This window comes from Ovis aries, chromosome 21, assembly GCF_016772045.2.
Source record: "Ovis aries strain OAR_USU_Benz2616 breed Rambouillet chromosome 21, ARS-UI_Ramb_v3.0, whole genome shotgun sequence".
Lineage (NCBI taxonomy): Eukaryota > Metazoa > Chordata > Mammalia > Artiodactyla > Bovidae > Ovis > Ovis aries.
Genome location: NC_056074.1, coordinates 38,236,438 through 38,260,630, shown reverse-complemented (window position 1 = coordinate 38,260,630; position 24,193 = coordinate 38,236,438). Strand labels below are relative to the sequence as shown.

General features: G+C 39.6%; 1 protein-coding gene across 1 annotated transcript in view; it reads right to left on the bottom strand.

Annotated features, from left to right (window-relative positions):
- LOC101119346 (organic anion transporter 7-like) overlaps positions 1 to 24,193 on the bottom strand; it is a 46,331-nt gene that overhangs the window by 3,884 nt on the left and 18,254 nt on the right. Inside the window, exons 3-7 of the mRNA XM_004019626.6 lie at positions 17,094 to 17,248; positions 16,823 to 16,991; positions 12,497 to 12,620; positions 1,688 to 1,803; positions 801 to 1,015 (exon numbers count right to left, since the gene is read on the bottom strand). Coding sequence (XP_004019675.4) covers positions 801 to 1,015; positions 1,688 to 1,803; positions 12,497 to 12,620; positions 16,823 to 16,991; positions 17,094 to 17,248 — 779 coding nt within the window. The remainder of the gene's footprint in view (positions 1 to 800; positions 1,016 to 1,687; positions 1,804 to 12,496; positions 12,621 to 16,822; positions 16,992 to 17,093; positions 17,249 to 24,193) is intronic.

Genomic DNA, 24,193 nt, shown 5'->3' with positions numbered 1-24,193 from the left:
CTTCTCCTGGAGATCTTCCCAACCTAGGGACTGAACCCGCGTCTCCTGCATTGCAAGGAGATTCTTTACTGCTGAGGCACCAGCGAAGCTCCTAGACCCTTCATACTTACTATAAAAAGGCAGGACTTCCCTGGCCATCCAGTAGTTAAGACTCCGCACTTCCACTGCAGGGGGCCTGGGTTTGTTCCCTGGTCAGGGAGCTAAGATCCCTGCATGCTGCACTACATGGCCAAAAACAAGCAAGCAAGCAAACACCCAAAGGAAGCGTGACTAAGCAAAGCCAAGTGATCAAATGCTATTTTAGAGAAACTGCCAGTAATACATGGTACCAGTTTCCAGATACTTCTTGGACGTTATATCAGAGCCAACCTTGACGGATCTTTGGCTCTTTTCCCAGCAACTTAATAGCAGAATATGTACTAAAACACCTGTGGCTTCCTAGGTGGCACCAGTGGTAAAGAACCTGCCTGTCAATGTGGGAGAGGCAGGAAACGCAGGTTCAAACCCTGAATCAGGAAGATCCCCTAGAGGAGGGCACTGCAACCCACTCCAATATTCTTGCCTAGAGAATCCCATGGACAGAGGATCCTGGTGGGCCACAGTCCATAGGGTCACAAATAGTCAGACAAGACTGAAGTGATTTAGCATGGACGTGTACTAAAACTCCGGATTGGTTTTGGGGAATTGTTAGAACCCAATCTCCATCTTCTTCTTGCTTGAAATAGGTGTGACCAGTACAATTCATGAGAAATGAGGACGGGGAAGACATTTTCTTGCTTGAATATTTGGCCTTTTCTTACCTTCAGGCACACAAGTGATGGTTAGAGTGGAGACTGCCAGCAGAAATATGAAGAGCATCTGGGTTATTCGACGGCCCAGGTGATTCAGTGCCAAAAGAGCGGCGTAATTGGCTGGGATGGTGACTATGCCAAAGAGAATCTGGAACAAGAAAATATTGCTCCCCAAGTGCTGAAGGTGGAGAGTCAGGCCAAAATGGGTCAGCACGTTTGCAAATCTGTGGTGAACAAAGGTGAAAGACACATAAGTTTAGACTACAGGCCCTACCAATTGCAATAATATTGGCCCAGACAGGCAGTGGTTGACGATAAACTCTTAAGGAATGGTCTATTTTGTGAAATATTTTCTTGCAAGACTATCACTTTAAAATTATCATAAAATGATTGAATGATGATGGAGGTCATAAATATTATTACACTTTCGGGGAGAGAGTTTTGCTGTAGAGGAGATATGATAGAGCCTTCTAAAATTTTAGCTTTTTTTCTATACCTTGATCTGGGTGACAGCTATCTATATATGGAATTATTCATTGAATAGCATCTATTTGTTCATTTTACTATTTGTAGTTTTACTTTAATTAAAATTAGAACAAGTGAAGAAACTTATAGCCAAGAAACTTATAGCCAATCATGTGCCATGATTGACATTCTCAGCATCTGTAGTGATGAGCCTGGTAGGGTGTATGACAAACAGAACTAATCATTGTATAATTACTTCTTTGCTTGCCTTTTCATAACCTTTTCCCTTTTACCAAACATATCAACCATATTCTTAACTTCCTCATACTTTGTCTCAAATCTGTCCCTCTAGCATGTTATAGATGTTGAAATAACAAATACAATCACATCTCCACTATTTTAACATCCCTCAGGTACTGTGTGAAGCCCACCTCACAAAGGACAGGAGGCAGATCCTTTTACGCAGGTTGGGTGTGCGGAACAAGTCAAACACAGAAGGTTTGGTCTGTGCTGCCTCCAGCTCCTCCTGCATGGCAGATCTCAGGACCTTCAAGAAAACAAACTGTTCAGTGGTCGCACAATTGTAGGCTTTGTGAGGTTCCCAACAGAGGACCAGGTAGATGACTTCCCTTTGTTCCTACTGGAAAATATAGACACTGAATATGTAATGACAGGTGTACAGTGTTATGAATGGAGAATCATGGAGTTAAAGGGAAACTGTACAGTGGCAATGGCATTTTGACAAGAGACTCAATTTGCCTTTTGGGAATAAAAAGGGGTGTCAAGATGGTAGATTTAGGTCAGGAAGGCATTAAAGGAAGAGTTACTTAAATTTAGATCCAAAGCTTCATTTTTATGAGAGAGGCCTGAAAGTCTGGAAACTGAGCTTGGTCCTCAGTTGGCTGCTCTTGGTAGAAAAAACGTTTTTTTTCAGGAAGGAGACTAATTCTTGTGACAGCCTTAACTTTGGTCTACGAGTCAGCCTCTTTAAGGGAAATCCTAGCATGTTGTGCCTTCATGAATGAAATGCCTGGCATTAAATCAAAGGACAAAATCAGAGGAGATCTTGGAGTAGTATATTTTATGCCCACACTTTATTACCTGGTGTTATACAATGGCTCTGCTATTTTCCAGGTATGTACCTTGAGAAGTGAACTGAATATCTTTTAGCCTCAGTGTCTCGTCATTCAAAAGAAGAATAAGCAGATAAATAAATCAGAGAATCAGGATTAGGATATTAGGAGAATAAAAAATAATGCCTTTCTCACAGAGATTTGTAGTCACAAATGTGCCTATCAGTTTACATCTAGTACGGCTGAGATCCTTATTAACTTATTAAGTAAAATTTTTTATTTATTAATTTTAATTGAAATGCAATTGATTTATAGTATCGTGTTAGTTTTGGACTTACAGCAAAGTGATCCATACATATATTATGCATATAATCATATGTATAAAAATTTTCAGGTTTTTATATGGGTTTTGCTTTTTATTATGGGTTATTATAAAACACTTAATATTATTCCCTGTGTTATAAAGTATACAGTAAACCCTTGCTGATTACCTATTTCATATATATTACTGTTAGTGTTAGTTGCTCAGTTTGTGTCTGACTCTTTGAAACGCCATGGACTGTAGTCTACCAGGCTCCTCTGCTCATGGGATTCTCTAGGCAAGAACACTGGAGTGGGTTGCCACTCCCTTCTCCAGGAGATCTTCCCGACCCAGAGATCTAACCCAGGTTTCCTGCATTGCAGGCAGAGTTTTTACTGCCTGCGTCATCAGGGGAGCCCATATATAATAGTGTGTATTTATTAATTCTATGCTCATAATTTATACCCCCCACCTCACCTTTCCCCTTTGGTAACCATAAGTTTGTTTTCTATGTCTGTGAATCTGTTTTGTAAATAGATTCATTTGTATCATATTTTTTTTTTTAAGAATTCATGTATAAGTGATAAGTAATTTGTTTTTCTCTGAGTTACTTCATTTAGTAAGCTATTTTCAGAGTCCATACATGTTGCTACAAATGACAATATTTCATTTCTTTTGGCCAATATTCCATTGTGTATATACCACATCTTTATTCATTCATAGGATGTAAGTGTATTAGTCACTAGTTGTGTCTGACTGTTTGCAATCCCATGGGCTGTAGCCCACCAGGCTCATCTATGGCATTCTCCAGGCAAGAATACTGGAGTGGGCAGCCATTCCCTTCTCCTGGGGATCTTCCCACCCCAGGGATCAAACCCAGGTCTCTTGCATTGCAGGTAGATTATTTACCGTCTGAGCTACCAGGGAAGCATTCATTGGATACCATTATCATTAACTATAGTCACCATGCTGTACATTAGTTTCCCAGACTTATATCTGAAGGTTTTTACATTTTGACCTATGTCTCCCCATTTCTCCTTTTCTCCAGCCCCTTGCAACCACTATTCTGTTCTGTGTTTCTAAGAAACTGTTCTTTTTTCAAGATTGCACATGTAAATAATATAATAAAATATTTCTCTTGCTTATTTCCCTTAGCATAATGCCCTCCAGGTTAATCCATATTGCTGCAAATGGGAAGATCTCCTTATATTTTTAAAAGTCAGAATAATATTCCATTGCATATGTCTGTGTCTCTCACACTTTCTTTACTCATTTAACTTTTGAAGGATGTCTAGACTATTTCTTAATTTTGTCTATTCTGAAAATTGCTAAATTAATATGGATGTGCAGATTTCCCTTCAAGATACTGGTTTCATTTCCTTTGGATATGCACCCAGAAGTAGAATTGCTGGGTCATATGGTAGTTCAGTTTTTAATTTTTTGAGAAACTACCATAGCATTTGCCACAATGGCTGTACCAATTTACATTCCCATCAACAATGTGTGTAAGGTTGTCCTTTTTCAACATCCTTGTGAACATTTGTTATCTTTTATCTTTTTGACAATAGGTGTGAGATAATACTTCATTGGGTTTTAGTTTGCATGTCCCTAAATTATGCTGAGCACCTTTTCACATACCTATTGGCCATTTGTTTCTTCTTTAGAAAAATGGCTATTCAGATCATTTGCTCATTTAAAATTGAATTATTTTCTCTTTTGAGAAAATTAACACTTTCTTTATATATTTTTAATATTAACCCTTAATCAGATATATGGTTTGAAAATTATTTTTTTAAATATAAATTTATTTCAATTGGAGGCTAATTACAATATTGTAGTGGTTTTGCCATACATTAATTTCTCCCAAGTTGTAAACTGCCTTTTCAATTCATTGTTTTCTCAGCTGTGCAGAGGCTCTTTAGTTTGATGCAGTCCTACCTTTTCATTTTTACTTTTGTTGCTTATGCTTTTGATGTCTTATTCAAGAAACATTGCCAAGACTCATGTCAAGAAGCTCTTTTCCTGTTTCCACCACCTCTCCCTGCTAGGAGTTTTATGCTTTTCAGTTCAGTTCAGTACAGTCGTTCAGTTGTGTCCGACTCTTCGCGACCCCATGAACCGCAACACACCAGGCCTCCCTGTCCATCACCAACTCCTGGAGTCCACCCAAACCCATGTCCATTGAGTCAGTGATGCCATCCAACCATCTCATCCTCTGTTGTCCCCTTCTCCTCCCGCCCTCAATCTTTCCCAGCATCAGGGTCTTTTCAAATGAGTCAGCTCTTTGCATCAGGTGGCCAAAGTACTGGAGTTTCAGCTTCAACATCAGTCCTTCCATTGAACATCCAGGACTGATCTCCTTTAGGATGGACTAGTTGTATCTCCTTGCAGTCCATGGGACTCTCAAGAGTCTTCTCCAACACCACAGTTCAAAGGCATCAATTCTTCAGCACTCAGCTTTCTTTATAGTCCAACTCTCACATCCATACAATAATTATTGGAAAAACCATAGCCTTGACGAGACGGACCTTTGTTGACACAGTGATATCTCTCCTTTTAAATAGGCTGTCTAGGTTTGTCATAACTTTCCTTCCAAGGAGTAAGCGTCTTTTACTTTCATGGCTGCAGTTACCATCTGCAGTGATTTTGGAGCCCCCCAAAATAAAGTCTGACACTGTTTCCATTGTTTCCCCATGTGTTTGCCTTGAAGTGATCGGACCGGATACCATGATTTTAGTTTTCTGAATGTTGAGCTTTAACATTTTCACTCTCCTCTTTCACTTTCACCAAGAGGCCCTTTAGTTCTTCTTCACTTTCCACCATAAGGGTGATGTCATCTGCATATCTGAGGTTATTGATAGTTCTCCTGGCAATCTTGATTCCAGCTTGTGCTTCCTCCAGCCCAGTGTTTCTCATAATGTACTCTGCACATAAGTTAAATAAGCAGGGTGACAATATACAGCCTTGATGTACTCCTTTTCCTATTTGGAACCAGTCTGTTATTCCATGTCCAGTTCTAACTGTTGCTTCCTGACCTGCATACAGGTTTCTCAAGAGGCAGGTCAGGTGCTCTGGTATTCCCACCTCTTTCAGAATTTTCCACAGTTTATTATGATCCACACAGTCAAAGGCTTTGGCATAGTCAAGAAAGCAGAAATAGATGTTTTTCTGGAACTCTCTTGCTTTTTCCATGATCCAGTGGATGTTGGCAATTTGATCTCTGGTTCCTCTGCCTTTTCTAAAACCAGCTTGAACATCAGGAAGTTCACGGTTCACGTATTGCTGAAGCCTGAGAATTTTGAGCATTGCTTTATTAGCGTGTGAGATGAGTGAAATTATGTGGTAGTTTGAGCATTCTTTGGCATTGCCTTTCTTTGGACTGAAATGAAAACTGACCTTTTCCAGTCCTGTGGCCACTGCTGAGTTTTCCAAATTTGCTGCCATATTGAGTGCAGCACTTTCACAGCATCATCTTTCAGGATTTGAAATAGCTCAACGGGAATTTCATCACCTTCACTAGCTTTGTTCGTAGTGATACTTCCTAAAGCCCGCTTGATTTCACATTCCAGGATGTCTGGCTCTAGGTGAGTTATCACACCATTGTGGTTATCTGGGTCATGAAGATCTTTTATGTAGTTCTCCTGTGTATTCTTGCCACCTCTTCTTAATATCTTCTTCTTCTGTTAGGTCCCCACCACTTCTGTCCTTTATTGAGCCCATCTTTGCATGAAATGTTCCCTTGGAATTTTTGCTTTTAGGATTTACCTTTAAATCTTTAATTTATTTGAAGTTAATTTTTATGAGTTGTGTAAGACTGGGACTCAGTTTCATTCTTTTTCATATGAATATCCAATTTCCCCAATACTATTTATTGGAGACATTATTCTTTCCTCATTGTGTGTTCCCTTATTAAAATCTTGTTGAACATTTATGTATGGGTTTGTATCTGGGCTCTCTATCTGATCCACCATCCTTTGTGCCTGTTTTTATGCCAGCACCATACTGTTTTGATTATTACAATTTTGTGATATAGTTTGAAATCAGGATGTGTGACACCTCCAGCTTTGTTCTTCTTTTTTAGGATTGCTTTGGCTATTCAGGGTCTTTTGTGGTACCGCACAAGTTTTAGGATAGTTTTTTCTACTTCAAAGAGAAACGCATTTGAATTTTGATAGAGATTGCTTGGGGAGAGATTGTATATTACTTGGGATAGTATGAATCTTTCATAATATTAATTACTCCAATCCAATAATGGAATATCTTTCCATTTATTTTTATCTTCAGTTTCTTTCGTTAATATTTTATAGTTTTCTGTATACAGAAAATATTCACCTCCTTGCTTAAATTATTCCTAAATATTTTATTGTTTTTTTACTATTGTAAATGGGTTTGCTTTCCTAATTTCTCTTTCATATAGTTGGTTGTTAGTGTATAGAAATATAATTAATTTTTAATATTGATATTTTATCCTTCAACTTTACTGAATTTGCTTATCAGTTCTAACAGGCTTTTTATATGGAATTGTTAGGATTTTCTATTGTATAAACTTAATAAACAGAAACTTCAATTAGATAGAATCAAGAGATTAGAAGGGGGGGCTTCTATGTCTTGTGATAGTAGTAGAGCCCAACAGGAAGAAGAAAGACTCCTTTTCTTTCCTGGCAAGGACAAACCAATGAAGCTATGGACTCTCTGTTAACTATAAAAGATTTCCTAACTGCTTTTTCCTACCTATAAAGGTGTTTTCTTTCCCTTGCCATGCACAGCTTGCATATGGCTCACTATGGTTGTAAGCCCTGAAATGCAATTCTCTATTCATCCTGAATAAAACCATCTTTACTGGAGAAATATCAAGCAGTCTGTTTCATGTCAACACTGTACATAAGATCATATCATTTGCAAGCAGAATTGATTTTATTTCTTCCTTTCTGACCTGGATGGCTTTATTTATTTATTTTTTGCCTAATTATTATGGTGAGGATTTCAAACTATGTTGAATAGAAATGATGAGTGTGGGCATCTTTGTCTTGTTCTTGATCTTAAAGAAAGGCTTTTAACTTTTCACCATTGAGTAGATGTTAGCTATGGGTTTGTCCTATATGGCCTTTATCATATTTAGGTACATCGTCTTTATACCTGATTTTTTGAGAATTTACGTCATGAAAGGATATTTAATTCTGTGGAATCTTGATCACAGAGAGCTGGACACAACAGTGACTGGGGTTCCTGGGGAAAGGTCTCACCACAGTGACAGTGCCAGCCTTGGAGAAGAAACACAGTATCTAGGACTCCAGGTATCTCTGACATCTGATCAGCATAGGTGAAGCCTATGTGAGTCCTCAGAAGCAAAGTCTGTAAAAGTCCATGAGGGTTGAGGCTTGCAGAAGTATCCTGCTCTCCATTTCCTCATAGGGTAAGATCCCTGCACGGGGACTCCTCCTGTCACCAAGCTACTCTGGATTGGAGCACGGGGTGATGCAGCTAAAATGTTTCCTGCACTTCTTCTATGCAGATATCCTTTTGACTTTTGTGTTTCTGCTGTTATGTTCTTGCCAGTCAGACAACTCAGTTGCTCAGTCCTGTCCGACTATTTTTGACCTCATGAATTGCAACATGCCAGGCCTCCCTGTCCATCACCAACTCCCAGAGATCACTTAAACTCATGTCCATTGAATTGGTGATGCCATTCAACCATCTCATCCTCTGTTATCCCCTTTTCCTCCTGCCCCGAGTCCCTTCAGCATCAGAGTCTTTTCCAATGAGTCAACTCTTCACATGAGGTGGCCAAAGTATTGGAGTTTCAGCTTTAGCATCATTTCTTCCAAAGAACACCCAGGGTTGATCTCCTTTAGGATGGACTTGTTGGATCTCCTTGCAGTCCAAGGGACTCTCCAGTCTTCTCGAACACCACAATTCAGAAGCTTCAATTCTTTGGTGCTCAGCTTTCTTCACAGTCCAACTCTCACATCCATACATGACCACAGGAAAACCTATAGCCTTGACTAGACGGACCTTTGTTGGCAAAGTAATGTCTCTGCTTTTGAATATGCTATCTAGGTTGGTCATAACTTTCCTTCCAAGGAGTAAGCATCTTTTAATTTCATGGCTGCAATCACCATCTACAGTGATTTTGGAGCCTGCCCCGCCCCCCACCAAAATAAAGGCAGCCACTGTTTCCACTGTTTCCCCATCTATTTCCCATGGTGATGGGACCAGATGCCATGATCTTCGTTTTCTGAATGTTGAGCTTTAAGCCAACTTTTTCACTCTCTTCTTTCACTTTCATCAAGACGCTTTTTAGTTCCTCTTCACTTTCTGCCATAAGGATGGTGTCATCTGCATATCTGAGGTTATTGATATTTCTCCCGGCAATCTTGATTCCAGCTTGTGCTTCCTCCAGCCCAGCGTTTCTCGTGATGTACTCTGCATAAAAGTTAAATAAGCAGGGTGACAATATACAGCCTTGACATACTCCTTTTACTATTTGGAACCAGTCTGTTGTTCCATGTCCAGTTCTAACTGTTGCTTCCTGACCTGCATATAGGTTTCTCAAGAGGCAGGTCAGGTGGTCTGTATTCCCATCTCTTTCAGAATTTTCCACAGTTTGTGATCCACATAGTCAAAGGCTTTGGCATAATCAATAAAGCAGAAATACATGTTTTTCTGGAACTTTCTTGCTTTTTCCATGATCCAGTGGATGTTGGCAATTTGATCTCTTGTTCCTCTGCCTTTTCTAAAACCAGCTGGAACATCAGGAAGTTCACGGTTCACGTATTGCTGAAGCCTGGCTTGGAGAATTTTGAGCATTGTTTTATTAGCGTGTGAGATGAGTGCAATTGTGTGGTAGTTTGAGCATTCTTTGGGATTGCCTTTCTTTGGGATTGGAGTGAAACTGACCTTTTCCAGTCCTGTGGCCGCTGCTGAGTTTTCCAAATTTGCTGCCATATTGAGTGCAGCACTTTCACAGCGTCATCTTTCAGGATTTGAAATAGCTCAACTGGAATCCCATCACCTCCACTAGCTTTGTTCATAGTGATTCTTTCTAAGGCCCACTTGACTTCACATTCCAGGATGTCTGGCTCTAGGTGAATGGTCACACCATCTTTGTTTTCCAGCCTTTTCCAGAGCTGTTTTTTTCAGTTGGTAGTTGTTTATTTTGGGCTTCCCTGGTGGCTCAGTGTAAAGAATCTGCCCGTCAATGCAGGGAGTGTGGGTCAGGAAGATCCCCTGGAGAAGAAAATGGCAACCCATTCCAGCATTGTTTCCTGGGAAACCTATAGACAGACAGAGGGGCCTGGTGGGCTATAGTCCATGGGGTTGCAGAAGAGTTATACACAACTTAGTGGCTAAACAGCAACAACAAGCTGTTTATTTATCGTTTTTAAGGGGGAGACAAGTGTTGGCCTCTCCTAGCCCTTCATCTTGCTGATGATACTCTGCTGCTAGATATTTAAAGTCACATCTATTATTCCAATTTTCACTGGAGTGAAAAACAAAGATTTTGCTTTCTATCTTTTTGTGATCTTAAAATTGTACCTAAGTTGTATGTGTTTTGGGGAAAAGAGATGTGTTATATACTGGGCTGTCAGACATTCAAGACTGGAGTAATCAATAATGCATATATGTGAAATATAGAAAAATGGTACAGATAAATTTCTTTGCAGTGCAGGAATACAGATGCAGATGTAGAAGAGAGACATATGTACACAGTAGAGGAAGGGGAGGGTGGATGAATTGGGAGATTAGGATTGAGATATATACACTACCATGTATAAAATAGATAGCTGCATAGCACAGGGTGCCTGTGATGATCTAGATGAGTGGATGGAAGGCGGGAGGGAGGCCCAAGAGGGAGGGTATATATGTATACATATAGCTGATTCACTTCATTGTACAGCAGAAACTAACACAATATTGTAAAACAATTATACTCTTGTTAAAAGATAAAATGATATTTGAGTGGATATAAGTGGAACAAATTTAAGTTATGATTGAAGTGGGTGTGTCAGGCAATTCATCAGATGAAGTTAAAACAAGATTAAGACCACAAATTTCTAAATTATCTTTACAAAATAAAAAAATAAAATTAAACGATATTGAGTAGTCATTCATGTAGTGAATCCATTTTGTAAACCAAGTTTCAGTTGTTCCTCTTGTGCAAAACTCCCTTTCTTCCCCTGGCACTGAGGTGATTGTCAGCTGCCTTTCACTTTGATAATGCTTTATTCGTGTCTTACTTCCTGATTGTATCACTTGTTTTTGTTTTGTGCCTGGCCCTTGTAAGATCAAATCTTTCATTCTCTGTACTGGACCAAACTGGTAGGCAAAATGTTAGATTTGGGCTTGAATATAAAGATAGTTCCTCAGAAGTAAGTTAGGACAATTTAATTTTGTATGAGATAGGGTTATATCAATGCAGTTTTAAAAGAACCATAGGTCAATACCAATTTAGAGGTTTTCTTTTTATTTCAGAAGTGTGTACCAACATTCTCCATCATATCAAGGACCCTCAGGGGTATTATCCCTGTGTAATGACTTCATTATGGGAGAAATTTTGATTTCTTCCCAGGTGGCTCAGTGGTAAAGAACCCACCTGCTAAAGCAGGAGATGTAAGAGACACAGCTTCAATCCCTGGGTCAGGAAGATCCACTGGAGAAGGAAATGGCAACCCACTCTGGTATTCTTTCCAGGAATAGCTCATGGACAGAGGAACCTGACAGGCTTCAGTCCATGGAATTGCAAAGAGTCAGACACAACAGAGCATCCTTTGATTACTTTCCCCCATCTTCAGTAGAATCTTAACTCTCAGAAGCATTTTGTTTCTCCTTATTCAAATCTCTTTTAAAAAGAGCCTCTGCATTCTTTGGGGAGTATAAAAATTTTCATTAGATATGTCATTGAATATGCTTCCAAAAATGTTGCATTTCTCTTCCTGAACCAGCTAATTATTATTTTTTCCAATAAAATGAAGGTAGACTCTTTTTTCAGGGTCTTCAATAGAAATCTTTCTATCCCCTGTCATTGCAATATTTAGACTTAAAAATACCTGTTAGTTTCCCCCTCATATCTATATGAAAGATTCTGGAAGGCTGGAATCCTGGCTTATTCTGTTATTTATGACCAAGTAACATGTCTCACACACTGTAATCTTTTGATAAGTATTTTATGTATGTGCATGATATGATGAGTGAATCACTTAATGGTCTACAATGTTTTACTTACCTAGGAAGGAAAATAAAAAAGAAAATCACTTCTTTGAGGCATACCTATTCAGTTTTACCCTTGAGACTTGTGGTAAGTTGACTGTCAATTTCACAAAACAGAGATTTGTATTGTTGTGTTCACTGTCATATTTCCAGGGATAGAACCAAACTTGCCATAGGTAAGCATTCAGCAGATTTCATGGATCAAAGTGTTTGTGAGTGAATGAACAGAAATATGAAGTTCCATATGCTCTATTTTGCACAGTCGTGGAACCTTCCTTCTGGTCTTGTTGCCCTGAAAAAAGGCTATCAAAACATTGAACTGGAAAGAATAAATTAGTTTTGGTTACTTTCTCTTACCAAGTTAATGTGTGGCCAATGCTCAGTCTTTCCACTTGTTAATAATTAGTGATATTTTCCTCTGTTAAGTAAAACATCTGTGTCTACTTTTAGCAGCAACGTGTTCTCTGCCAATGCCAACACAAACGACACTGATACTCATTGAGAAATAGGACAGTGAGGTAAGAAGCCTCATAACCACCACTGTGATCTTGCTTTCCCTTCCTCTTATGGATATGAATGATATATATGACACATAAATAATATAAAGAATAACATATATGTTTTTCTTGCATTCTGTAACCAACTCCCAGCCTCCTCACCTCCATGGTTAGGGTATCTCCAGTATTCTTCCTTCCATTTCTGTGGGCTGCTTTTTGAAGTTCCTTTAAGCCCTTTTTGGGTTTGTCTATGGTAATCAACCACCGAGCAGATTCTATCAGCCACCTAAAAGAGAAGAGTAGGACAAAAGTGTAGTCAACTTTCACTTGTCCTTTTTGCACATAGCCTTTGTCCAGAGATGACTTTCCCCTCCAGTCTGATGCCTATTGCTTGTTGGATTATACCAAAATTTATAAACTTACATTCTCTTGTGCCATAACTAGGGAAAAATGAGATGACCTCTCTGTGGCGTTTACCTTCACTATTGAGATTGCAGGCTGGAGTCATATTGACTCCCTTCTCAACCAGAGGTAAATTTACCGGGGAGCTCATGAAGCTGAAACATGAGGGATCCTTACTTGTGCAGGCCTTTGCCAAGATTCTCTTAAGGGCATAAGAAATGTCTCCTCATAATGTGTCATTTTTCTAAAATAAGGGCCCTTAAGTGTTTTATGTATGCCAAAGGCTCACACAGATGGGAATCACTCCTGCTCCTACCAGTTATGATGGAATCTGGCTACAGAAGAGAGTTACTTATAGCTGCCTTGATTTTATCATCTGTGTAACAAGGAAGCAGTCCCACATACTCTGTAGAATTGTCATGAGGATATAGTGACATAATGGATGAGCCTGAGAGAGACTACATCCTCCAGTCTAAATGAACTCACCTCACTATATTATTAATATATCTGTAATCATTTCTCTGAGGGAGAGTCATTTTCAGACAATAATCTTATGAACAGCCTTCTTAGGGAGAGGTGTAATTGCCATTCATATATATGGCATTTAGTAAGATGGTAATGATAACTCTAAGTATTTTTAAAGAGAAGGGCAAAGCTGTGCATGCTGTTCAGTTGCCAAGTTGTGTTTGCCTCTTTGCGACCCCATGGACTGCAGCACACCAGGCCTCCCTGTTCCCTTCCATCTCCTGAACTTTGCCCAAGTTCATGTTCATTGCATTGGTGATTCCATCCAACCATCTCATCCTCTGTAATCCTCTTATCCTTCTGTCTTCAATCTTTCCCAGCATCAGGGGCCTTTCCAGTGAGTCAGCTGTTTGCATCAGGTGGCCAGAGTATTGGAGCTTCAGCTTCAGCATCAGTCCTTCCAATGAGTATTCAGGGTTGATTTCCTTTAAGATTGATTTGTTTGATCTCCTTGCAGTCCAAGGGACTCTCAGAGTGTGCATAGAACAAATGATAAAAACCATCCAATCTGAGCTATTTCAAATCTCTAAAGATGATGCTGTGAAAGTGCTGCACTCAATATGGCAGCAAACTTGGAAAACTCAGCAGTGGCTACAGGACTGGAAAAGGTCAGTTTTCATTCCAATCCCAAAGAAAGGCAATGCCAAAGAATGCTCAAACTACCGCACAATTGCACTCATTTCACACACTAGTAAAGCAATGCTCAAAATTCTCCAAGCCAGGCTTCAGCAATACATGAACCGTGAACTTCCAGATGTTCAAGCTGGTTTTAGAAAAGGCAGAGGAACCAGAGATTAAATTGCCAACATCTGCTGGATCACTTAAAAAACAAGAGAGTTCCAGAAAAACATCTATTTCTGCTTTATTGACTATGCCAAAGCCTTTGACTGTGTGGATCACAATAACCTGTGGAAAATTCTGAGAGAGATGGGAATACCAGAGCACCTGACCTGCCTCTTGAGAAACCTGTATGCAGGTCAGGGAGCAACAGTTAGAACTGGACATGGGCCAACAGACTGATTCCAAATAGGAAAAGAATTATGTCAAGGCTGTATATTGTCACCCTGCTTATTTAACTTATATGCAGAGTACATCATGAGAAACGCTGGGCTGGAGGAAGCACAAGCTGGAATCAAGATTGCCAGGAGAAATATCAGTAACCTCAGATATGCAGATGACACCACCCTTCTGGCAGAAAGTGAAGAAGAACAAAAGAACCTCTTGATGAAAGTGAAAGAGAAGAGTGAAAAAGTTGGCTTAAAGCTCAGCATTCAGAAAACGAAGATCATGGCATCTGGTCCCATCACTTCATAGGAAAGAGATGGGGAAACAGTGGAAACAGTGGCTGACTTTATGTTTGGGAGCTCCAAAATCACTGTAGATGGTGATTGCAGCCATGAAATTAAAAGATGCTTACTCCTTGGAAGGAAAGTTATGACCAACCTAGACAGCATATTCAAAAGCAGAGACATTACTTTGCCAACAAAGGTCTGTCTAGTCAAGACTATGGTTTTTCCAGTGGTCATGTATGGATGTGAGAGTTGGACTGTGAAGAAAGCTGAGCATGGAAGAATTGATGCTTTTGAACTATGGTGTTGGAGAAGACTCTGGAGAGTCCCTTGGACTGCAAGGAGATCCAACCAGTCCATCCTAAAGGAGGTCAGTCCTGGATGTTCAATGGAAGGACTGATGTTGAAGCTGAAATTTCAATACTTTGGCCACCTGATGCGAAGAGCTGACTCATTTGAAAAGACCCTGGTGCTGGGAAAGATTGAGGGTGGTTTGAGAAAGGGACAACAGAGGATGAGATGGTTGGATGGCATCACCAACTCAATGGACATGAGTTTGAGCAGACTCCAGGAGTTGATGATGGAAATGGAGGCCTGGTGTGCTGTGGTCCTTGGGGTTGTGAAAAGTCGGACATGACTGAGTAACTGAACTGAACTGAACGGATCCAATCTGACTTAATTTAAACTAGAGTAACCATGCTGCTTTTTCTTTACGAAGTTGTGGAGGTGAATTTGCTTCCCATTCCTCTCCAATATCAGTTAAAAAAATGAAAAATGTCCATATCTTCCGTATCACATAATTTTCTTGCAAAGTCATACCTATAATCACAGATTGTAATGGAGGCTAGCTCACTTTCAGATGTTTTCTCTGTAGGGATAATATTTTTGTATCTATTCTGTTTGCATCGTATTTGTTAAGTCTTATTAGTAAGGGTGGAAAGACCTCAAAAGACTCAGAATTCCCAGAAGATTCTTTGCTGTCCTCTGTCTTTAGGATTGCTGGTTTTAGCATGTAAAAATAGTGTGCTTAATTAAATTTGAACTTCAAGTTTAAAAGGTAAATTTTTAATTAGAATTATGCCCCATGCAATATTTTATTTTATCTTATTTTTGCTTTTCTTTTTAAAAAATTATTTATTTATTTATATTTTACTTTACAGTATTGTATTGGTTTTGCCATACATCAACATGAATCCATCACAGGTGTACATGTGTTCCCAATCCTGAACCCCCTCCCACCTCCCTCCCCATACCATCCCTCTGGGTCATCCCAGTGCACCAGCCCCAAGCATCCCATATCCTGCATCAAACCTAGACTGGCGATTTGTTTCTTATATGATATTATACATGTTTCAATGTCACTCCCAAATCATCCCACCCTCTCCCTCTCCCACAGAGTCCAAAAGACTGTTCTATATATCTGTGTCTCTTTTGCTGTCTTGCATACAGGGTTATCATTACCATCTTTCTAAATTCCATATATATGCATTAGTATACTGTATTGGTGTTTTTCTTTTGGCTTACTTCACTCTGTATAATCAGCTCTAGTTTCATCCACCTCATTAGAACTGATTCAAATGTATTTTTTTAAATGGCTGAGTAATACTCCATTGTGTATATGTACCACAGCTTTCTTATCTATTCATCTGCTGATGGACATCTAGGTTGTTTCCATGTCCTGGCTATGATAAACCGTGCTGTGATGAACATTGGGGTACACGTGTCTCTTTCAATTCTGGCAATATTTTAGATAAAAAATTATTTGTTGCTTGTTTGAAATTTGGATATAATGGGATTTCTTGTGTTTTATTCAGTAGCAAACAAAAATACAGAACCCAGTTAGAAATTTCATATAAATCATGAACAATTTTCAGTATAATTATGTATCTTACAATATTTGGGATATAATTTCACAAAAATATTAGCTGGTTATCTTAAATTCAAATTTCGTTGAATGTCCTTAATTTTATCTGGCAACTCTACCTGTTTTGCTTCTTGAATTGTACATAGGGCACATATAAGGAGAGTACATACTCAGGTATGAAGTGAAATGAAAATCACCCAGTCATGTCCGACTCTTTTCAACCCCATGGACTGTAGCCTACTAGGCTCTTGTCCATGGAATTTTCCAGGCAAGAATACTGGAATGGGTTGCCATTTCCTTCTTCAATACTCAGGGATAGACCAGGACCAAACAGAATTCTTGTATCGGATTCCATGTATATTCTCACCCCAGACTCTCACAAGACAAAGGAGGACAGAAGGCTTATACCTTGAGGCCAGAAACAAAACAAAGAGTGGTGCAGACATCACTAGCTGGAGAGTGTGCCAGTCTCGAATGGCAAAAGCCAGGCCTCCAAAGATTGTCTGTCCCAGACTAGTGGCAGCCATCAACAGCGTTGTTGCCATGGCTTGGAATCGGGGCTCTGTCCATTCCAGTGCTGAAAGAAAACACAAGTGGAAATTTTAATTCAAGTAAACATGGAATTTCAAGGTCAGAGTTAAGACTCGGAAAACACTGAAGATACAAACCATTGACTTACTGAGCAGAACATTAGTTGTCAGGAGACATGTAGCAGACATTCCAGCCAAGAAACGTAGTGAGCAGTAAATGATGAAATTGGGGGCAATGACTGTAAAGGTATCAACAATGGCAAGCTGGAGGAAACACAACCTGATTATAAACTTCCTCCCAAACCTGAGAAAGAAAAGACCAAATTAGGCTATTGGAACAATAACAACCTCTTGTAAAAACTAGCAAAAAGAAAGCACTTTGAATCCTTGAAGAATCAATAATAAATGGCAGATCTGAGAAGCAAACTTCCTGTGTGTAAACAGAAACTGAATGTATCAAAGCCTCTTCTCTATTCTGTTACTAGTATTGGGTTGACACCAATTCAAATCATATAGGCAGGTTGCAATATTTTGGAATTTTAAAATATCATAACTGTCCCTTCTACTAACACATCCTTTTGGCATAGGGTTTCTGTATAAAACCTACACTCAGGGAATCTAAAGTTGTACTTGCTAATTTAGGCTCACACAGTTTAAAACAGAAGTAATTTGAAAACAATGTCTGTGGAATAAATCCATCACAGTGGCTGATGGGTTGCATATGAGACCCTCCTTGCTGACTTTGGGTTTGTTGGCTTTGGGCAACAGTTTTCCTTCTAAAACAATATAGAAGACAGTCATGACAGAAGCAGAGGGACTTGGAAAATTCTGAGAGGAATTTGATAAGATGGAGAAGAAAGAAAAACAGAAGCAAATATTTTAAAAGAGGGATTTAAAGAGGCAGGCCCCTAAGTCCCAGGCAGAAGGACAGCCACCTTGATCCCTGCAGCTTCTGCACGCCAGCTCCCAGAGCCACTATAGTACTATGTTAGGATGAACACAACAGAGAAGGGATGAAAATTTGGGCTGCTACTGGGCAGAACTGTGAATGCTTGCATGGGAGGTACATCAGTTCACTGTGATCACATGGGCCCCACTTGCTATAGGACTCACTTCCTTTGGCACAAAGCTTGCACTTAAGGGCAATAGAGCGTTATGGAATCTGACCCTTAGGGCTTCTATTCCAACAACTGGGGATCAGATCCCACCGCTGACAGGGCTATGACTGTCATGGAGCAAAGAAGAGGATCTACCCAACATTCAGTGCAGGCTGTGAACTTTGCAACAACAATTACACCTCTTATCAAGGGCAAAATGACCAGCACACTCTGAGGAAAGATGTGGTAGGCATCCATACCCAAAACAGCCCTTGCACCAATAATATTAGAGGGCTGCTACCAATGCAGCGCTCACTTGGCTGAGCTGCATGGAGACTACACTACTGGACCTTCCTCACAGCTGGAATTGGCACATCCCACCCAGCTGGTACCTGCTCATTTCCCCACAAGTGAAGGTCTTTCTCCAACAAATCTAGTCTATAAAGTTTGGAAGAGGTAATTGTTCCGTGAAATGTGCATATATCAATGCAACACTATAAGAAACATAAAAGATCAAGGAAACAGGACACCAACAAAGAAACAGAATAGTTTGACAGCAGCTGACCTCTAATAAGTGGATGTCTTTGAACTGCTTCATGAAGAATTCAAGGAAACTGTCTTAAGGAAACTCAATGAGCTACAAGAGAATGCAGGTTGGCAATTCAATGACATTAAGAAAATAATACATGAACAAAATGAGAAGTTGAACAGAGAGCTAGAAATGATAAATATGAACCAAATTCTAACGCTGAAGAATACAGTAGGTGAAACAATATACAGAGCACCAACAAAAGATGTATAAAATGGAAGAAATATCTACGAACTCAAGGACAAGTCATTTGAAATTTTCCAATCAGAGAAGGACGAAGAAAAAATATTAAAGAGAGTACAGAATGCCTGTTGGATTATGAACACCAACAAATAAAATACTGTTCTCATTATGGATGCCCCAAAAGAAGAAGAGAAAGAGAAAGACAAATTAAGAGAAGGGCAAAATAAAATACTGAGCAAATATTAACAATCTGAAAGCAGAAATAGACAGCAGTGCAATAATAGCAGGGGACTTCAATACCACTTTCGACAGTGGAAAATGGAAATGGAAAATCAATAGGAAATAATGAACAATATTTTTTTTTCTCCCAGTCTATCCCTCCCTTCCACCCTTCCCCACTGGAAACCATAAGTTCATTCTGTAAGTCAGTGTTTTGTGAATAACTTCATTTGTATCATTTTTTAAAAGATCCTGCATATACAGTTCAGTTCAGTTCAATTCAGTTCACTCAGCTCAGTTGTGTCTGACTCTTTGCAACCCCATGAACTGCAGCACGCCAGGCCTCCCTGTCCATCACCAACTCCCAGAGATCACCCAAACTCTTGTGCATCGAATTGGTGATGCCATCCAGCCATCTCATCCTCTGTCGTCCCCTTCTCCTCCTGCCCCCAATCCCTCCCAGCATCAGGGTCTTTCCCAATGAGTCAACTCTTCGCATGAGGTGGCCAAAGTATTGGAGGTTCACCTCTCTGCAGTCCAAGGGACTCTCAAGAGTCTTCTCCAACACCACAGTTCAAAAGCATCAATTCTTCCATGCTCAGCTTTCTTCACAGTCCAACTCTCACACCCATACATGACCACTGGAAAAATCATAGCCTTGACTAGACGGACCTTTGTTGGCAAAGTAATATCTCTGCTTTTGAATATGCTATCTAGGTTGGTCATAACTTTCCTTCCAAGGAGTAAGCGTCTTTTAATTTCATGGCTGCAATCACCATCTGCATATTAGCAATATCATATATTTGTCTTTCTCTGTATGACTAACTTCACTTAATATGATAATCTCCAGGTCCATCAACATTGCTACAAATGGTATTATTCTTTTTAGTTGCTGAATAGTATTCCATTGTATATATGAACCACATCTTTATCCATTCAACAGCTGATGGACATTTAAATAGTTTCCATGTCTTGACTATTGTAAATAGTGCTCTATGAACACAGGGGAGCATGTATCATTTTGAACAGTGTTTTTCTCCTGATGTATGCCCAGGAGTGAGATTGTTAGATCCTATAATAGCTATATTTTTAGTTTTTAAAGAAACCTCCTCACTATTCTCCATAGAGGCTATACCAATTTACATTCCCACCAACAGTATAGGAGGGTTTTCTTTTCTCTGAAACTTCTCCAGCATTTATTGTCTGTAGATTTTTTTGTTGATGGCCGTTTTGACTATAATCTACCTGCAATGCAGGAGACCTGGGTTGGGAAGGGCCTCTGGAGAAGGGAATGGCAACCCACTCCAGTATGCTTGCCTGGAGAATCCTACAGACTGAGGAGCCTGGCAGGTTACAATCCGTGGGGTTGCAAAGAGTCAGACATGACTGATTGACTAAGACTACACATTCTGACCAGTGTGAGGCAATATCTTATTGTAGTTTTGACTTGCATTTCTCTAATAATTAGTGATGTTTAGTATCTTTTCATGTGCCTCCTGACCCTCTGTATGTCTTTTTGGAGAAATGTCTATTTAGGTCTTCTGCCCATTGTTTGATTGTTTGCTCTTTTGATTTTTTTTTAATTAAAAAATTTTTTTTTTACTTTATAATACTGTATTGGTTTTGCCATACATCAACATGAATCCATCACGGGTGTACATAAGTTCCCACTCCTGAACCCCCTCCCACCTCCCCTCCCCATACCATCCCTCTGGGTTATCCCAGTGCACCAGCCCCAAGCATCCTGTATCCTGCATTGAACCTAGACTGGCAATTTGTTTCTTATATGATATTATACATATGTTTCCATGCCATTCTCCCAAATCATCCCACCCTCTCCCTTTCCCACAGAGTCAAAAAGTCTGTTCTGTACATCTGTGTCTCTTTTGGTGTCTTGCATACAGGGCTATCATTACCATCTTTCTAAATTCCATATTATATTGAGACACATGAGCTGTTTGTAAATTTTGGAGACTAATCTCTTATCTGTTGCATCTATTGCAAATATTTTCTCGCATCGCAAAGGCTGTCTTTTTATGTTGTCTATGGTTTCCTTTGCAGTGCAAGAGCTTTTAAGTTTGACTAGGTCTCATTTGTTTATTTTTGCTTTTATTTCCATTACTCTAGGATATGGCTCAAAAAAGATATTGCTGTGATTTATGTCAAAGAGTGTTCTGCATATGTTTTCCTCTAAGAGTTTTATAGTATTCAGTCTTACATTTAGGTCTTTAATTCATTTTGATTTTATATTTTGTGTATGGTGTTAAAAAATGTTCTAGTGTCATTTTTTTAAAAACATGGAGCTTTGCAGTTTTCCAAGCACCATTTATGTCTTTCCTCTATTGTATAGTCTTGCCTCCTTTGTTGTAGATTAATTGACCATAAGTGTGTGGGTTTATTTCTGGGCTTTCTATCCTGCTCCATATTGATTGATTTATCTATCTAGTGGTACCAGTACCATACTGTTTTGATGACCACAGCTGATTCCTCCAGCTCCATTTTTCTTTCTCAAGATTACTTTGGTTGTTTGTTCTAGTTCTGTGAAAAATGCCATTGGTAATTTGATAGGGGTGGCATTGAGTCTGTAGATTGCCTTAGCTAGTATAATCATTTTGACAATATTGATTCTTCCAATCCCAGAACATAGTATATATTTTCATCTATTTGTATTGTCTTCAATTTCTTTCATAAGGGTCTTATAGTTTTCAGAGTGTAGGTCTTTTGTCTCCTTCAGTTAAGTCACTCATTCGTGTCTGACTCTCTGTGAACCCATGAAACACAGCACGCCAGGCCTCCCTGTCCATCACCAATTCTCGGAGTCCACCCTAACCCATTGTGTCCATTGTGTCAGTGATGTCATCCAACCATCTCATCCTCTGTTGTTCTGTTCTCCTCCTGCCTTCAATCTTTCTCAGCATCAGAGTCTTTTCAAATGAGTCAGCTCTTCGCATAAGAAGGCCAAAGTATTGGAGTTCCAGCTTCAACATCAGTCCTTCCAATGAACACCCAGGACTGATCTCCTTTAGGATGGACTGGTTCGATCGCCTTGCAGTCCAAGGAACTCTCAAGATCTTCTCCAACACCACAGTTCAAAAGCATCAATTATTCAGGTCCAACTCTCACATCAATACATGACCAGTAGAAAAACCATAACCTTGACTAGAAGGACCTTTGTTGGCAAAGTAATGTCTCTGCTTTTGAATATGCTGTTTATGTTGGTCATAACCTCCCTTCCAAGGAGTAAGCGTCTTTTAATTTCATGGCTGCAATCACCATCTGCAGTGATTTTGCAGCCCAACAAAATAAAGGCAGCCACTGTTTCCACTGTTTCTCCATCTATTTGCCATGAAGTGACAGGACTGGATGCCATGATCTTCGTTTTCTGAATGTTGAGCTTTAACCCCACTTTTCCACTCTCCTCTTTCACTTTCATCAAGAGGCCCTTTAGTTCTTCACTTTCTGCCATTAGGGTGGTTTCATCTGCATATCTGAGGTTATTGATATTTCTCCCAGCAATCTTGATTCCAGCTTGTGCTTCTTCCAACCCATTGTTTCTCATGATGTACTCTGCACGTAAGTTAAATAAGCAGGGTGACAATATACAGCTTGACATACTCCTTCTCCTATTTGGAATCAATCTGTTGGCCCATGTCCAGTTTTAACTGTTGCTTCCTGACCTGCATACAGATTTCTCAACAGGCAGGTCAGGTGCTCTGGTATTCCCATCTCTTTCAGAATTTTCCACAGTTTATTGTGATCCAAATAGTCAAAGGCTTTGGCATACTCAATAAAGCAGAAATAGATGTTTTTCTGGAACTCTCTTGCTTTTTTGATGATCCAGCAGATGTTGGCAATTTGGTCTCTGGTTCCTCTGCCTTTTCTAAATCCAGCTAGAACATCTGGAAGTTCACGGATCACATATTGCTGAAGCCTGGCTTGGAGGGTTTTGAGCATTATTTTGCTAGCGTGTGAGATGAGTGCAATTGTGCGGTAGTTTGAGCATTCTTTGGCATTGCCTTTCTTTGGGATTGGAATGAAAACTGACATTTTCCAGTCCTGTGGCCTCTGATGAGCTTTCCAAATTTGCTGCCATATTGAGTGCAGCACTTTCACAGCATCATCTTTCGGGATTTGAAATAGCTCCACTGGAATTCCATCACCTCCACTAACTTTGTTCATAACGATGCTTCCTAAGGCCCACCTGACTTCATATTCCAGGATGTCTGGCTCTAGGTGAGTGTGAGTGATCATACCTTCATGATTATCTGGGTGGTGAAGATCTTTTTGTACAGTTCTTCTGTGTATTCTTGCCACTTTTGTCTCCTTAGGTAGGATTGTTTCTTTAATTTCTTTTTCTGTTCTTTTGTTGTTAGCATATAGAAGTGCAACAAATTTCTGTGTATGAATTTTGTATCCTACAACTTTACTGAATTCGTTGATGAGCTCTAGTAGTTTTCTGGTTCAGTTCAATTCAGTCGCTCAGTCGTGTCCGACTCTTTGTGACCCCATGAATCGCAGCATGCCAGGCCTCCCTGTTCATCACCATCTCCCAGAGTTCACTCAGACTCAAGTCCATCGAGTCAGTGATGCCATCCAGCCATCTCATCCTCGGTCGCCCCCTCTCCTCCTGCCCCCAATTCCCTCCCAGCATCAGAGTCTTTTCCAATGAGTCAACTCTTCTCATGAGGTGGCCAAAGTACTGGAGTTTCAGTTTTAGCATCATTCCTTCCAAAGAAATCCTAGGGTTGATCTCCTTCAGAATGGACTGGTTGGATCTCCTTGCAGTCCAAGGGACTCTCAAGAGTCTTCTCCAAAACCACAGTTCAAAAGCATCAATTCTTCGGTGCTCAGCCTTCTTCATAGTTCAACTCTAGCACCTTTAAAATTTTCTATGTATAGAAATCATGTCATCTGCAAACAAACATCACTATCCAAAACCTATGGGATGTGGAAAAAGCAATTATAGGAGGGAAGTTTATAGCAATGCAATCTTGGTTAAGTAAGCAAGAAAAATCACAAATTAACAACATAACCTTACACCTAAAGCAACTAGAGAAAGAAGGAGAAGAACAACAACAAAAATCCAAAGATAGTAAAAGGAAATAATCATAAAGATTAGAGGAGAAGTAAATAAAATAGAATTGAAGAAAACAATAGCAAA